The sequence below is a fragment of the Xiphophorus hellerii genome, chromosome 1 (assembly GCF_003331165.1).
Source record: "Xiphophorus hellerii strain 12219 chromosome 1, Xiphophorus_hellerii-4.1, whole genome shotgun sequence".
Taxonomy (NCBI): Eukaryota; Metazoa; Chordata; class Actinopteri; order Cyprinodontiformes; family Poeciliidae; genus Xiphophorus; species Xiphophorus hellerii.
The window spans coordinates 9,210,459-9,223,922 of NC_045672.1; the positions used below are offsets into that span (position 1 = coordinate 9,210,459).

At 40.9% G+C, this 13,464-nt stretch overlaps 1 protein-coding gene across 1 annotated transcript in view; it reads left to right on the forward strand.

Moving 5' to 3' along the window:
* The window catches only part of LOC116721690 (helicase ARIP4-like), a 61,104-nt gene extending 47,848 nt beyond the window's left edge, over positions 1-13,256 (forward strand). Inside the window, 22 exon segments of the mRNA XM_032565579.1 lie at positions 644-860; positions 1,022-1,196; positions 1,436-1,569; positions 1,720-1,916; positions 2,048-2,251; positions 2,340-2,478; positions 2,563-2,740; positions 2,856-3,077; positions 3,175-3,293; positions 3,454-3,578; positions 4,179-4,278; positions 4,375-4,580; positions 5,092-5,267; positions 6,052-6,248; positions 6,397-6,460; positions 6,462-6,597; positions 6,703-6,737; positions 6,739-6,793; positions 7,017-7,112; positions 7,605-7,993; positions 7,995-8,309; positions 8,311-13,256. Of these exon segments, the coding sequence (XP_032421470.1) occupies positions 644-860; positions 1,022-1,196; positions 1,436-1,569; positions 1,720-1,916; positions 2,048-2,251; positions 2,340-2,478; positions 2,563-2,740; positions 2,856-3,077; positions 3,175-3,293; positions 3,454-3,578; positions 4,179-4,278; positions 4,375-4,580; positions 5,092-5,267; positions 6,052-6,248; positions 6,397-6,460; positions 6,462-6,597; positions 6,703-6,737; positions 6,739-6,793; positions 7,017-7,112; positions 7,605-7,993; positions 7,995-8,309; positions 8,311-8,673 (3,842 nt within the window). The 3' untranslated portion in view covers positions 8,674-13,256.
* The last annotated feature ends 208 nt before the right edge of the window (positions 13,257-13,464 follow it).

A 13,464-nucleotide genomic window follows, 5' to 3' on the forward strand; every position in this document is an offset into this window, starting at 1 on the left:
CAGCTCATTTCAAGTAGTTTTTTTCTTCAAAGAGTTGTCTAATATGCAAAATTTTATTTTTCCTTCTGTGTATCAAAAGCAGCACTTAGACTCATGTAAAACGTGCCTCTTAATACTACGTTAATGGCAAGGTAGAAAACAGTATGAAAGCTAAAACTAAATTTTGGTGTTTTTTTTCTGCAATACCTGTTGTTTTTTCTTCTTTCGTTCTATTTTTACTTAAACATGATGTTAAAAACTCATACCGCCTTACCTACAGTCCTCCCAACAACGAAAGACCGACATTGAAACATTTACGGAAAGAATGTTAGTCAAGATAACTTAAGGAAGATACAACACTCTGGCATCTTTGAATCAAATACAAAGATATTACTGAGAGGAGATTTTAAATTTCTGCATACACTTGTTAATATATTGTTTGCTTCTATTTACTTCAGTAAACTAACTGTATGTTTTGTGTGTATTTTTGTGGGGAACTGAGTAGCCAGCATTGTTTTTGTCATGCCAGAATGCTCCCCTCAACATCAAACCTCACATCTTTTTACATACAGATTGTAAGACCAGGTTGACATTTGATAAATAATAATTGTATTGTAAGCTTTGAGACCTTAATTATTTCTCTGTTTATTTATCTTCTATTCAGAAATAATAGATTTGAGGACAGATGACCATGACACTGTTGCTCAAGTCTCCAAAGAGGAAGAGGAGAGTGAGCCTAGTGGTGCACATGCCAACGATACCCAGAACCAACCAGACGCCCAAGGCAGGGTGCTCGTCAACCTCAACCATCCAGAGGCAGATGAGGACATTTTCCTGTCACCACAGCTGGCGCGAGCAGTCAAACCTCACCAGGTATCAGGATACACTCAGAATAAGCATATAGATAAATGTTCCACTTTAGATGTGATGCTTGGTTAAAATATCCGTCCACTGGAATCTCCAGAATTTGGATTTCTTCTCTCTTCTTGGTTGTGTCACTTCATCTCTTGGGTCTTTCTCAATCTGTCTTCAGATCGGTGGAATTCCGTTTCCTGTACGACAACTTGGTGGAGTCCCTGGAGCTCTTCAGCAATAGCAGCGGCTTCGGCTGCATCCTGGCTCACAGCATGGGCTTAGGCAAAACGCTTCAGGTCATCTCCTTCATCGACGTCTTGTTCAGGCACACTCAAACTCACACTGTGCTCGCCATCGTACCGGTAAGCTTCTGTGGGCCTCTTCCATTCGATGCCTGCACAATGATTATAAAAAGGTTAGGTGTAAATGTAAAGATGTGGTTTCATCTGTGTAGCGTAAAAAGAATTGTCCTGAGTACTGAACCCCATGGTATCCCAAAAATGGCTAAAGAGGTGTAAACAAGATTTATCTTCACTGTGAGCCAAACAATGTGACCAAGTATGTGTACCAAAATCTGATACACATACTTATTCCCTTCCAGGTGAATACACTGCAGAACTGGCTGTCAGAGTTCAACACATGGGTCCCTCCTCCTGAAGCATTACCTCCAGACACTGATCCTGCATTGGTTGCACCGCGTGCATTTAAAGTTCACATCCTCAACGATGAACACAAGTAAGTCACCGGAACAATTACTGAACTGAAAATGTCTGTGGAGCTTACAGTACTTAATATCACCCAACCATTTGTTTTGGGGATTTTTATGTTGGGGAAAGCATTTTTATTTGACAAAAAAATAGCCTTTCATTTTCTCCTGATACCCAGAAACACAGCGTCTAGGGCCAAGGTGGTGGAGGACTGGTCTCGGGATGGTGGTGTCCTGCTGATGGGTTACGAAATGTACCGTCTCCTGTCTTTGAAGAAGAGCTTTGTGGCTGGGCGGAAGAAGAGGAGCAAAAAGACTGGAGCACCTGATATCATAAACCTGGATGAAGAAGACAGACAGCAGCAACTTCTAAAAGGTTAGGAAAGACGTAGAAGGGGAAAAATGAGGAAGTTAGGGGAGAGAAAGTGAAGAAGATTAAAGTAAAATTAGAGTAAAGAAAGGGAAGGAATCTGGAATAGCTCACTGAAGTCAGTGTCTTTTCTTAAGGTGTTGAGAAAGCTCTTTCCCGACCCGGTCCAGATGTGGTGATCTGTGATGAAGGACATCGCATTAAGAACTGCCACGCCAGCACGTCTCAGGCCCTAAAGAACATACGAACCCGGCGGCGTGTAGTATTGACCGGCTACCCGCTCCAGAACAATCTCATCGAGTACTGGTGCATGGTCGACTTTGTCCGTCCCGACTTTCTAGGTATGTGGTGAGTTGTGATTCTGCATGCCTGCTTTCCTCCTGAATGCTGCTCATTTTTTCTTTTTTTGTTGAATTTTACATATTTCAGGAACAAGGCAGGAGTTCAGTAACATGTTTGAGCGACCCATCCTTAATGGACAGTGTGTGGACAGCACTCCCCAGGACGTCCAGCTGATGAGGTACAGGAGCCACGTCCTCCACAGCCTGCTGGAAGGCTTTGTGCAGAGGTAAGAGCATCGCCATTCAGGAAATTAAACTTAGTCTCTCTTAAGAAACTCTTTCTAATACTGACTGGTTTATTTATAATCCAGACGAGGCCATGATGTCTTGAGGGACCAACTTCCCTCTAAGGACGAGCATGTGATCCTGGTGCGTCTGTCTCCCCTGCAGAGGGCACTCTATACTGAGTTCATGAACCGCTTCAGAGAGGCAGGGAACACCGGCTGGCTCAGCCTCAACCCCCTGAAAGCCTTTTGTGTCTGCTGCAAGGTCTGTGTGTGTCCAAAATGTTGCTTATCCTCTTCAGTATTATACTTTTATTCATTTGGAACCCATTATTTAATTTATTTTTTACATCCAAATGCATTTTGTTGTTGTTTCTTAGATTTGGAATCATCCAGACGTGCTATACGAAGCTTTGCAGAAAGAAAACCTGGCAAGTGAGCAGGATTTGGACCTTGACGACATCACATCCACTTCACAGGGCAGATGTCCGACGGCAGCACCGGCTCCAAAGTCAAAGAGTTTGGACAACCCAGATCCAATCTGTGGACTGAGTCTGAACCAGCTGCAGGAAAAAGCCAATCAGGTCATCACATATGAGTGGGTATGTGCTAGTTTGAGGTTTTCTAACATTGGATCTCAAAAATCGTTTATGTGACAACAGTTCTAATGGCATTTCTTTTACTCCTTCACATGGCCAGGCGAAAGAACTGATGTGTGACTACAAGCCTGGCATCCTGGAGAACTCGGCAAAGATGGTGCTTCTGTTCCACCTGATAGAGGAAAGTGTCAGGAAGGGAGACAAAATCCTTGTGTTCAGGTGAAAGATTAAAATAAAGCAAATCTGTTTTCTTTAGGATAGAAACTTTTGGTTGTGGGATTCCCAAAGCTTTCTTAGCTGTATTGTCCCTCTCATCGTTTTCTACCTCTTCATGGCCCTTCTGTATGTGATCTTACGTTTTCTACTGCTCCTCTTTCAGTCAAAGTTTGTCCACACTTACTGTGATCGAGGATTTCTTGGCCAAGAGACCAGTGCCTCCTTCACCATATCCAACCGACAAAGACCGACCCAACCAGAACTGGGTCCGCAATCTCAACTACTACAGTAAGTCATCACTGATTATGGTTTCAACAAGTTTCAAAGACTTACTAGATACTGACCATCCAAAACACACCTAAGGAAGAACTGATTTCTTTCAATCTCTATTTTATCTGGTACAAAGTAGTCATGACTCAATATTGAGTTATAAATGTTCTGTAGAAATTGCAATTAGTTTGAATATTGCATCAACATTTTTGCCATGCCCAAGTCTTAACCTTAATACACTGATAAATTTGTCTAATCTGTAGAAGGAGAGTCTTTTCTTCTGACTGTAGTGATTCTGTGCATCAGTCGCGATTCAATTGCAATGACATGCAATGAGTGCTGCCACCTGCAGGCGATTTTAAGTAGCAGACAGACTTCGCTTCCCCTGGTTACTCAAGTACTTAAAAGTCACGGAAATTGTTGCTGGTCTGTAATTTATGTGCAGAATGGCCTTCCTACCACGACCTTAGTTGTTTTTTTTTTTTAATTCAAGCAAAACACAGACTAGTTAAAAGATAATTCTCTGTCAAAAAAAAAAAACCGTGCAGTTTCTTACTTTTGCTTGTATATTTTTTTTACTTAAGTTTAACTGTGGATTTGCTGTGGGATATTTTCCAGGACTGGATGGAAGCACAACAGCTTCAGAGAGAGAAAGGCTGATAAATCAGTTCAATGATCCGACCAATACCTCAGCCTGGGTTTTCCTACTTTCAACCAGGTAATCCCCTCTCCCCGTCCCCCCACTCACACTACACCATTATTAATATCAAGGTCCAAAGTCAGAAATGATGTAAGATCACTGTCTGGACCTCAGGGCTGGTTGTCTGGGTGTGAACCTGATTGGAGCGAACCGAGTGGTAGTGTTTGACGCCTCCTGGAACCCTTGCCATGACGCCCAGGCTGTGTGTCGCGTGTACCGCTACGGACAGAGAAAACCGTGTAACATCTACCGCCTGGTGTGCGACTTCACTCTGGAGAAAAAGATTTATGATCGTCAAATCTCCAAGCAGGGAATGTCTGGTGAGTTCTGAGTCGGTGTGTTCTAATCTGGAATTGTTTGAGTTCTCCAGGAAGAATATTTCTAAAATGTGCTTCACAAGCTGTCCTGGCTCCCTGCTGAGGTGTCAATTGTAGCTTTAAAACTCTCTCTGTTTAGTTTCCACCACATATCCAAAACACATTTAAACAGTCAAAACAGAAATGTGGTCGGGGGAAGCTGGAACCGAAAACCATAAATTTTCTGATTGCACGACGCTTTCAACTCCTTAATAAATGTTGATTCATGAACAAAAACCATAAAACTAAACAATTGTCTTTGGCAAGAAGCCAACCTTTGATGTTTTCTATGAGGTTTAGAAGATGAAAAACATTCATTCTGGATTTTCTTTTTTCTTTTTTTTAAATATCCTTTTGTATTAATTGCATGATTTTTCTTAAATCTTTTCGGAGTTTGGTCTCACTCCTTTTCTTTTACAATTTCAGCTAAGTATACTTTATAAAATTAAAATGTTGCTCTCCCTTCTTCCACCAGACCGTGTTGTGGACGACCTGAACCCTGTGCTGAATTTCACCAGGAGGGAAGTCGAGTCCCTTCTTCACTTTGTGGAGGAGGAACCGGATCCATTCCAGGTCCGGCTGCTGCCTGGAGAAATCAGGGAGAGCGTTCTGCAGAGAGCTTTGCATCTCTACTCCCACCTAATCACCAAGGTAGGTGGATATAATGCATATTTAAAAGTGAACTATAGCCAAATTATGAAAAAACCTGCAGGAGAACCTAAAGGTTGCAAAAGACGTCAGTTAAAACTGAGGCAAAGGTTCACTTTACAGCAGGACAGCAACTATAAACATACAATGGAGTAGTTGTTGCTATACAGTAATTAAATGTGTAGAAGGTCTAGATTCTAGATAATAGATTGCAATATCCTTCTACACTCTAGAAGGATATTAGGGTTGAAATGATTAATCTGATTAATTGTGATTAATCAAATCCTTCTTTGTTTGTAAATATGTTTAACCCAGGTCTCCTCAAGTGCCATCAGTTTTAGCTTAACCTGGTTTAAGTTCTGCAAACAAAATCTCATTTTAAGTCCTCTTTCAGCTACACTGGATGTTAAGTCAAGCAAGCTGACCTTTTCACATGTTGATGTTAGAAGTATTTTCTTAGCTGCAAATGATCCAGCGTACTCTAAACATATTCAATGTTATTGTATTTTAGGCCATAACATAACATAAAAAGGAATTTAGTAGTATCTTTGCCTTTTCATCTATTTCTAATATTGTATAAAAAGGTCTAAATGGTTAAATGAAAATGTGCAGAGTGTGCAAATTTTTAATTATTATTATTTTTATCTGATCAATAGAACAATCAATTACAAATATAACTTGCAGTCCTAAAGGATATGAATAGTTTTGCAGAGCACTATTTTAAAAAACTGTAACAAAGTTGATTAAGATTGAAACTCTAATCACCGATAATATTCCTCTTTTTCAGCAACCCTTCCCCCATGAGTCCCTCCTGATAGACCGCAGGGAGCTAAAACTGAGCAGCGCTGAGAAAAAAGCCGCCAAGAAGGGCTATGAGGAGGAGAAGAGGGCGTCTGTGCCGTACACACGCCCGTCCTACGCTCACTATTACCCTGCCAGTGATCAGAGCCTCACCAACATCCCTGCTTTCAGCCAGAGGAACTGGTTAGTGAGTTGCTGTTTGACAAAATATCCAGAAAAATTCCTTTAAATGCTGTAAAGTTTTCTACAACATGTTCTCTAATCAGGTTTGAACCCTTCTAAAATGTGCATTAATAATAAAGTAACTAAAAAAAACCAACCTTCTGTTCAGGCGCCCTCCCACTCGCACAGAGGAGAAACCAGTGGCAAGCGTCCGGCCAGTTCAGTCTGCATCATGCTCCCATGATGCCCCGCCATGTGGCTGCGGGTTCAGCCCCAGACCGCGGCTCCTCTTCATCCAGCCTTGGAGGCTTCCCTGTCAACTGCCTGCAAAAAGCTGGGGTGTTTGTGCAAAAGATCGTCACCACTACTGGTAGGCAAGCGGCACTAACGCTTTTGTCTCCATCCATTGTTTGTTGTTGTTTGTACATAAGCACATGCCTCTGAAGTTTCATAAGTTGCGTCTGATCTCTTTCAGACATAGTGATTCCAGGTACCAACAACTCAACAGACAGTTCAGGCGAGGATCAACTCCGGAGAAAGCATTCATGTTATCAGGGGCACAAAAGGTTCAGTTCCAGAACTCCTAAATTAAATTTAGCTTCTGATTTTCTACTTTAAATTAAATGGTACAAGCCTTTTTTTGTCATCTTCAATCACTATCTGAAACTTAATAAACATCAACAATGCTGTGTCTTCCTTAAAAATGTAGTTACTTTTGATTCTTTAGGTAAAGTTACATATCAGTAAGTGTGTATACTAAAAGCATTGTTTACTTCTTCTTGTATTTAGGGACATATATCAGGACATCTGATGGCCGAATCTTTGCCATTAGAGCAGCTAACAAGGCTAAGACTGTGGATGAGAGTGTCGCAGCTCCTCCCAAAGGTAATTACTTATTCATTCATTAACATTGCATCGCAACTTGAATTTTATTTATTTTTTATTGCTCAAAGTAGTGAGTAATTGAGAAGCTAAAGAAAAATGATGGATTGCTTTCTATAATTTTAAGAATTACAATTATTATTTGCATTGCCACATTTTGATACAGTTAGAATGCAAGTCTTTCAGGTAAAGTGGCATTCACTGTCTGTATTAATATGCTTCTCAGCAAAATGACTGAAACTCAGTTAGACTGCATAGAGAGAATTTCCGAACAGCAATTTCAAAATCTTACCAAAATTTGGATTTCAGACTAGACTTTGACTGAGCCATTCTCACACATGATTAGTCTAAACCGCAACATTTCAGCTTCGATAATGCAAGTGGAGCTTTTTATGTTGTCTTTTAGTAAAAAGGTTGTATAGAAAATACTGTTTAGATATGTAATAAGTTATATTATTCTTTTGAAACCAACATTGATTGTCTTTCTTCTTTCAGACTTGAAGGCTCCAACTCAGGAAGTTTCCTCCGGTGGCAGTAATGGTTGCATATCCCCTGACAGGAAACCGAAGGTACCCTCCAAAGCTGTGCCCCGCCCTCTTTCCCCCGACAGCCCAGAGATCATCAGCGAGCTGCAGCGCTACGCGCCCTGCTCGGGGTCTGACGCCACAGACGGAGAAGCTGAGAGCGGCACGAACGCCCCGCCTTCTAACAAGCTGCTGCAGAAAAATTGTGGCAGCACTTACTCTGGGGAAGCCTCGAGCCACCATGATGCCTCAGCTACTAATGTAACCCAGCCGAACAAGGACACCTGCATTCCCCAGGATTTGAGAATAGGCAGCAAGCGTAAAGCCCCCAGCCCATCGATAGAGGAGCGAGCCGGCAAGCATGCCGTACGCAGGAAAACACTCCTCATCTTCGCCAGGGTTCCCATTCTCTGGGGGCTACGGCCTTCCCCCGATGGGTCTCAACTCGGCCATGTTGGGCGGTTCAGTGGGGCATCCCCTCTTCATGGGGTCGAGCTCACACTACTTCCAGCCACCCAACAGCCAGCTGGGCGACCCCACTTACATGTACCGAGACATGTTTGGCTTGAGCGGAGTCAGCGCCGCCCCTTCTTCCTCATCTCAGTCTTCGTCGACCACAGTCACGACTTCTGCCTCGTCATGTCCCTCTACATCAGTCAGCGCCGCCGGTTCTCTGACAGGGAGCCCTCCCGCCGTACATGTTGGGCCCCAGCTTGGCTGGGATGCTCCCGCCAGGCTTCCCTCTGTCATACAGTCCGTCTCTAGCCGGCCTGTACTCTGGGTCGATGCTGCCAGGTCCAGCTGCCACCCCAGGTCCAGCCGGAGCCAGTTTCCTGTCTCAGTACCCCCAAACTGCAGCCTCTGGCTCCTCCTCCTCCTCCCCTTCCTCGTTTTCCCCTTCAGCGCGCTCAGAAAGCCACCGCGTCCCGGTTCTGGTGAACGGCGGGGAGGTCAGTGGCGGCAGCAGCTCTGATGATGATGATGATGACGTCATCGAGACTGATGGGACAGTAAGACAACTTTCAGTTTCGACGTGTTAGTCAGACTGCAGTGTCCTCTGAGGGAGGATGGACAAAGAATTAAGGAAAGTTAAGGTCTAAGATCTTCATTTTGGTCACCTGTATTGCCTTGGAGGAACAACCTGAAGGGTGACTGAATAGACTGGACACTGAGTGACAAATGTTGATGCTGAATATCAAAATGTGAAGCATTTAAAAATATTCAGAGGGGATGAAAGGGGAGGGTTTTAAATTCTATGGACTTTGAGCTTCCAGATTTGTTTGTCCAATCCTGGTATTAAAAAGCTCATCACTGGACTGAGAACTGCTGAGTGTGAGCCTGTAGTGACTACAAACGGCCATTAGTTGAACTGTCAACGTTAGAGATTCTGCAGTAGTTCTGCAGCTTTGCAAAACGTGAAGACTCTTTGCTCACAGCTAATCAAAATGGCAGCCAGAAGCTGGAGTTTCTCTTTATGTGATGGTTGAGGTTTTCTTTAAGTGAGGTTTTGTTAAATAGTTCTAACTTTTTTTGGTATATTTAAAATAAATGCAGATCAATCGAACCCAAAGCCCGACGCTAACAGCCAGTCTGTTAAGAGCCTTGGAACAACTCTGCTCTATCACAGCAGTCCATGTGAAGGCTCTTTGATGAGTGTAAACCATCAATGCGTTTGCTTTTGGCTGGAATTTACACAGACGCTAATGATTACATAAACAGGAAATTGAGGTTGGAGGCTGTGCGCCACCAGTGATCTTCCCATGTGAAACGCACACTGAGAATGGAACATGCAAAGTGTCTGCAGTTAGTCATATTTTGATATTAAAATTAAGATTTTTAAGAAGAAAAAAATTTAATTGGAGTTTAAGTGGACATTATTTTATACATTTTTGCACTGCCTTACCATGCTTATTAGGCAGTTGCTCTATCCAGAAACATGTGCTTTTTCCTCTGTTGCAACTCTGCCTCCTGTGCCCACTCCCTGTGTAAATAATTAGCGCCTTCTTTCTCAACATCATCACCAAGTTTACTTCCTAGAGTATGAAGCTTTGGCAATTGGAGTTTTCTTAAGATGGTGGAAGCCTGCTTTGGTCTGAGCTTCTTTCGGACTAGACATTAGCTTTAGCCTTTAGCCCAAGCTAATCAGGATTTTGACTGAATGAAGACACCAGAGTTAGCCAAGGCAGTAGGAGTCTAACTGCTTAAAACATCATATCAGAGCCTCACTTTGAAAATCCTGACCTATCCCATTAAAGAAAAAGGTCCTTCCAGCTGAGGTAGCTTGTAGTAAACGTGTTCAGTAACTGAAAGTTTTGTCATTTGTTGAATACTGCTACTGAATATTTCCGTGGACATCTAAAGAAAATAGCTAAAAATATCAAACCAAACTCAGAAAAAAAAGGATTGTTGCGCTTAATACTTCACTGCCAGGACAGGATGTCTTGTATTTTTTTCTCTTTGAAGGGTGAAATGATGTGACATCTTAAGGCTTGATGAAGGTTTGAAAACATTTTACTGAAACTTAAAAACTCCAGTGAAATAAGAATGTACGAATAATCAAATGCCTTCATATCGGGCCTTTTTCTGTCTGAAAAGATTCCTTCTATTTAGGCGTGGGGTGTGGGATGGTTTTCTTTTTTAATTTTTTTTAATGTCTACTGTTTTTTTATGTAATCTACTTTTACAAAAAAAACAACAAACAAACAGGTGATCGCCTAAAAACAGGCAGGTGGAAAAGAAAAAAAAAAGCTAATGAGGTGTCATCCTTGTAGCGGAGAAACAACCAACAGAAGATGCCTTTATTTGCCTCCCATCTTTCTGAATGTTAGCTGTGAGAAAGAAGAGGTAAAGGGAGACTGAATCTCACCCACAGTCTTACTGTAGCCTAGTTGAAAACGATGCAAAACACTCACTAAAGCCTATATATACTGATACGACCCTAGGGGGCGCTGAGCTTCACAGCCCCCTGCCCCGCGGACCCCTCAAAGCTTTGGTTACTCTCGTGTCGTTACTGTGTTTGTGTCGGCGCCTTGTCTTTCTAAAGGTTACAAAAGGAATTATTTTCAAGAAGTGAAAAATGAAAACGTCCGACGTCGATTCATGCTTTCACTCTGCTGCTTTGTTTTGTTTTTTCTCACTCATTGTCTCTCTGTCTCGTGCTGTGAGCAGAGTTGAAACGTAAAACCAAACTTGATTTTGGAGATATCGTGTGGCTTTTCCAAAAAACAAAACAAAACAAAACAAAAAAATAACACAGCACAAACTCACTAGAAACCTCAAAAACAAAGAGGATCACATTTTAGAGCAGGTATTGATTGCAGAGCAGAAGTTCACAAACGGCATGGGCCGGTTATTGGTAATGAGGTGATTCAAGATATTTATAAACTTAGGGTTTCCAAACTGTAAAAAAACAATTAATTAATCATCTTACAATGTGAAGCAGAAACATTCTAAATGCATTCCACAGGCCATTAATAACCACTGAAATGATTTTATTTATTTAACTTTTTTTTCTGTTTGTTTTACAATTCACAAATGGTACAAATTTGACCTGTTGGACAGGCGGTCAAAGCGAATGGAGATTTTCATTGACAATTTAAAACTTCATGAAACAAGATGTTGGGTACAGCAAAAACTTTTAGTAATCACATATTATTTGTTTCATCTTAATTTTATTGCAAGTAAGACCACAAACACATGGTGACTTTTACTCCGAGGCAGACTGGGATGTGCTCTTTCACTTGATGTTGTGTTTTTCAAAGAAGGAGCGATCCACATCATGTTAAAGAAAAATTCTGAACCACAGTTAGAAAAGGATTTACCCAAAACTTTTTAGGAGACTCTCTGCCTTTCGTATAATAAGGCAAACATGCGAGACCCTTTTTATGTTTCCTGTCTATGATTTCTACAAAAATCTGACTAACATGGTCGTTTTGATGCAATGTACCTTGTTTTCTTTTACCTGAAGGTAAACATGGAGAAATATCATTAAGATAACTTTGGCATTTTTAATTTTAAAATTAAATATTTTTGTGGCCCGCGAGTACTTTCATCTTGATGTCTGGAAATTTTTCCAGTCGAGAAAAACACGGAAACAAATGGCACCATCACTCTTGTGATAATATCACTGCTTTAACATTGTGAGCTGGTTGGCAAGCTGTTTTAACTAGAAGCTATTGAATTTTTCTTTTTTCATCTTAGTTTTGAATATCTGTAATAATACCATGACACCTTAAAACTGTAGTATTCTTACTCACGGTTATGCAACCATGAATCTCCTACCAGCCCATGCCTAGTCTATAGCAGCTATGGTTGAGAAATACATATCCGCAGCATACACTGTGCTCCACTGTAAAACAGACATTAATCTGTGCACGTAGGTTAAAACAAACCAGTTTCTTTTCCCATAACTCAACGTCAGCTTCAAAACCTATCCGCTTTAACAAACTGTCTTTGTGTGTTTCCCAGTACAGCACACACACTCCTCACAGGAGACATGTGAGGAGTTTTGTCTCCTCGCATGAACACAAAACTCCAAACATCATCAAAGCAAGACTCGAGCATTTCTTGTTAATTAGTTTTTTATTCTTTAATGGATCTGTTCTTTATTCTGAAATGTTTACTCATGCTTGTTTGTTTTGTTGTTGTTGTTTTTTCTGGGCTCTTCTCATTCGACACGTTCTGAAATATTACCAAATTTAATTTATTTATGACTTTGCATATTTATTCGTTTGTATTTTTATTTTTGTACAGTGTTTTCTCTTTTTTTTTTTTTTGGTTTCCATTTTCTTTTCTTGAGAATATTTGTAAGATTTTTAGGGTCCTTGTAATGTTTTTCCAACAGATGCCTCAGACTTGTTAGAGGTTTTTGTTCGCTTATGACGAACCGAAAAATGACCCAACAAAACAATTACTGGACCAACTGATTACTGTGTTTGCTGAGCAAGATCCAGGATCTGAGAACAAACTGGCTATATTTGAAATACTGTGTGGAATAAATGTGGAGAAAAAGACCAAAATAAAATTGGCTACGTATAAGACAAAACTCTAAACACTACATTTAGTATTTGGACACATGGACACGTAAGCATTCACATGGGTTTTGAGAGACATTTGTCTGAATTTAAACTTATGTATCTAAAAACAACTGAATCTGGATTTTAAAACCCCCCCCCCAAAAAACCTGGATCTAAAAAAATGTTTTAAAAAATCAGCAGGGGAAAGAAAGCAACTTCATCAGATGCTTTTCATTCCATATTTCACCACATCTTAAGTTGTTTTGTCCTCCCGTGATGCCAACGAGTTTCCTCTGTGATGAACTTTCCGGCTCGGCTTTTGCTGTGAAGACTGACCTGCTTACTAGTTTTACAGCTTTTTACTTGAATTTACATATTTATTAATACGAAGCGGTTTGAGTGAGCAAGCTGAGCCGACTGTCTGAATTCCAGTTTAGCCGAGGAGAAGGTGTATTAAAAAACAATGAAAAATTGTCTCCTGACTTTGAGGATGTTCTCTGTTCCAAGCCTGTTGAGCAGATGATCAGTGCTTCATGAGAATGGTTCGCCGTTTTACATGTTTTTGTTTGTTTCATTTGACTTTGTAAATAAAAGAAACATGCTCTAAATATTTTCCCCCCCCCCCCCCAATTTCTTTATCTTATTTGTAGATGCAAGCTACAAATGACTGACCACGTGACAGCGTGTGTGGATTACACAGACATAAAACTTTTGATTAAGATAAGTGTGGAATAGTGGAATAATTATTTTTACATTAGCAAATTCTTCAAAAATACAGTTTGGGTTTCTGAAACAAATGAAGAAACACTCTTCAGT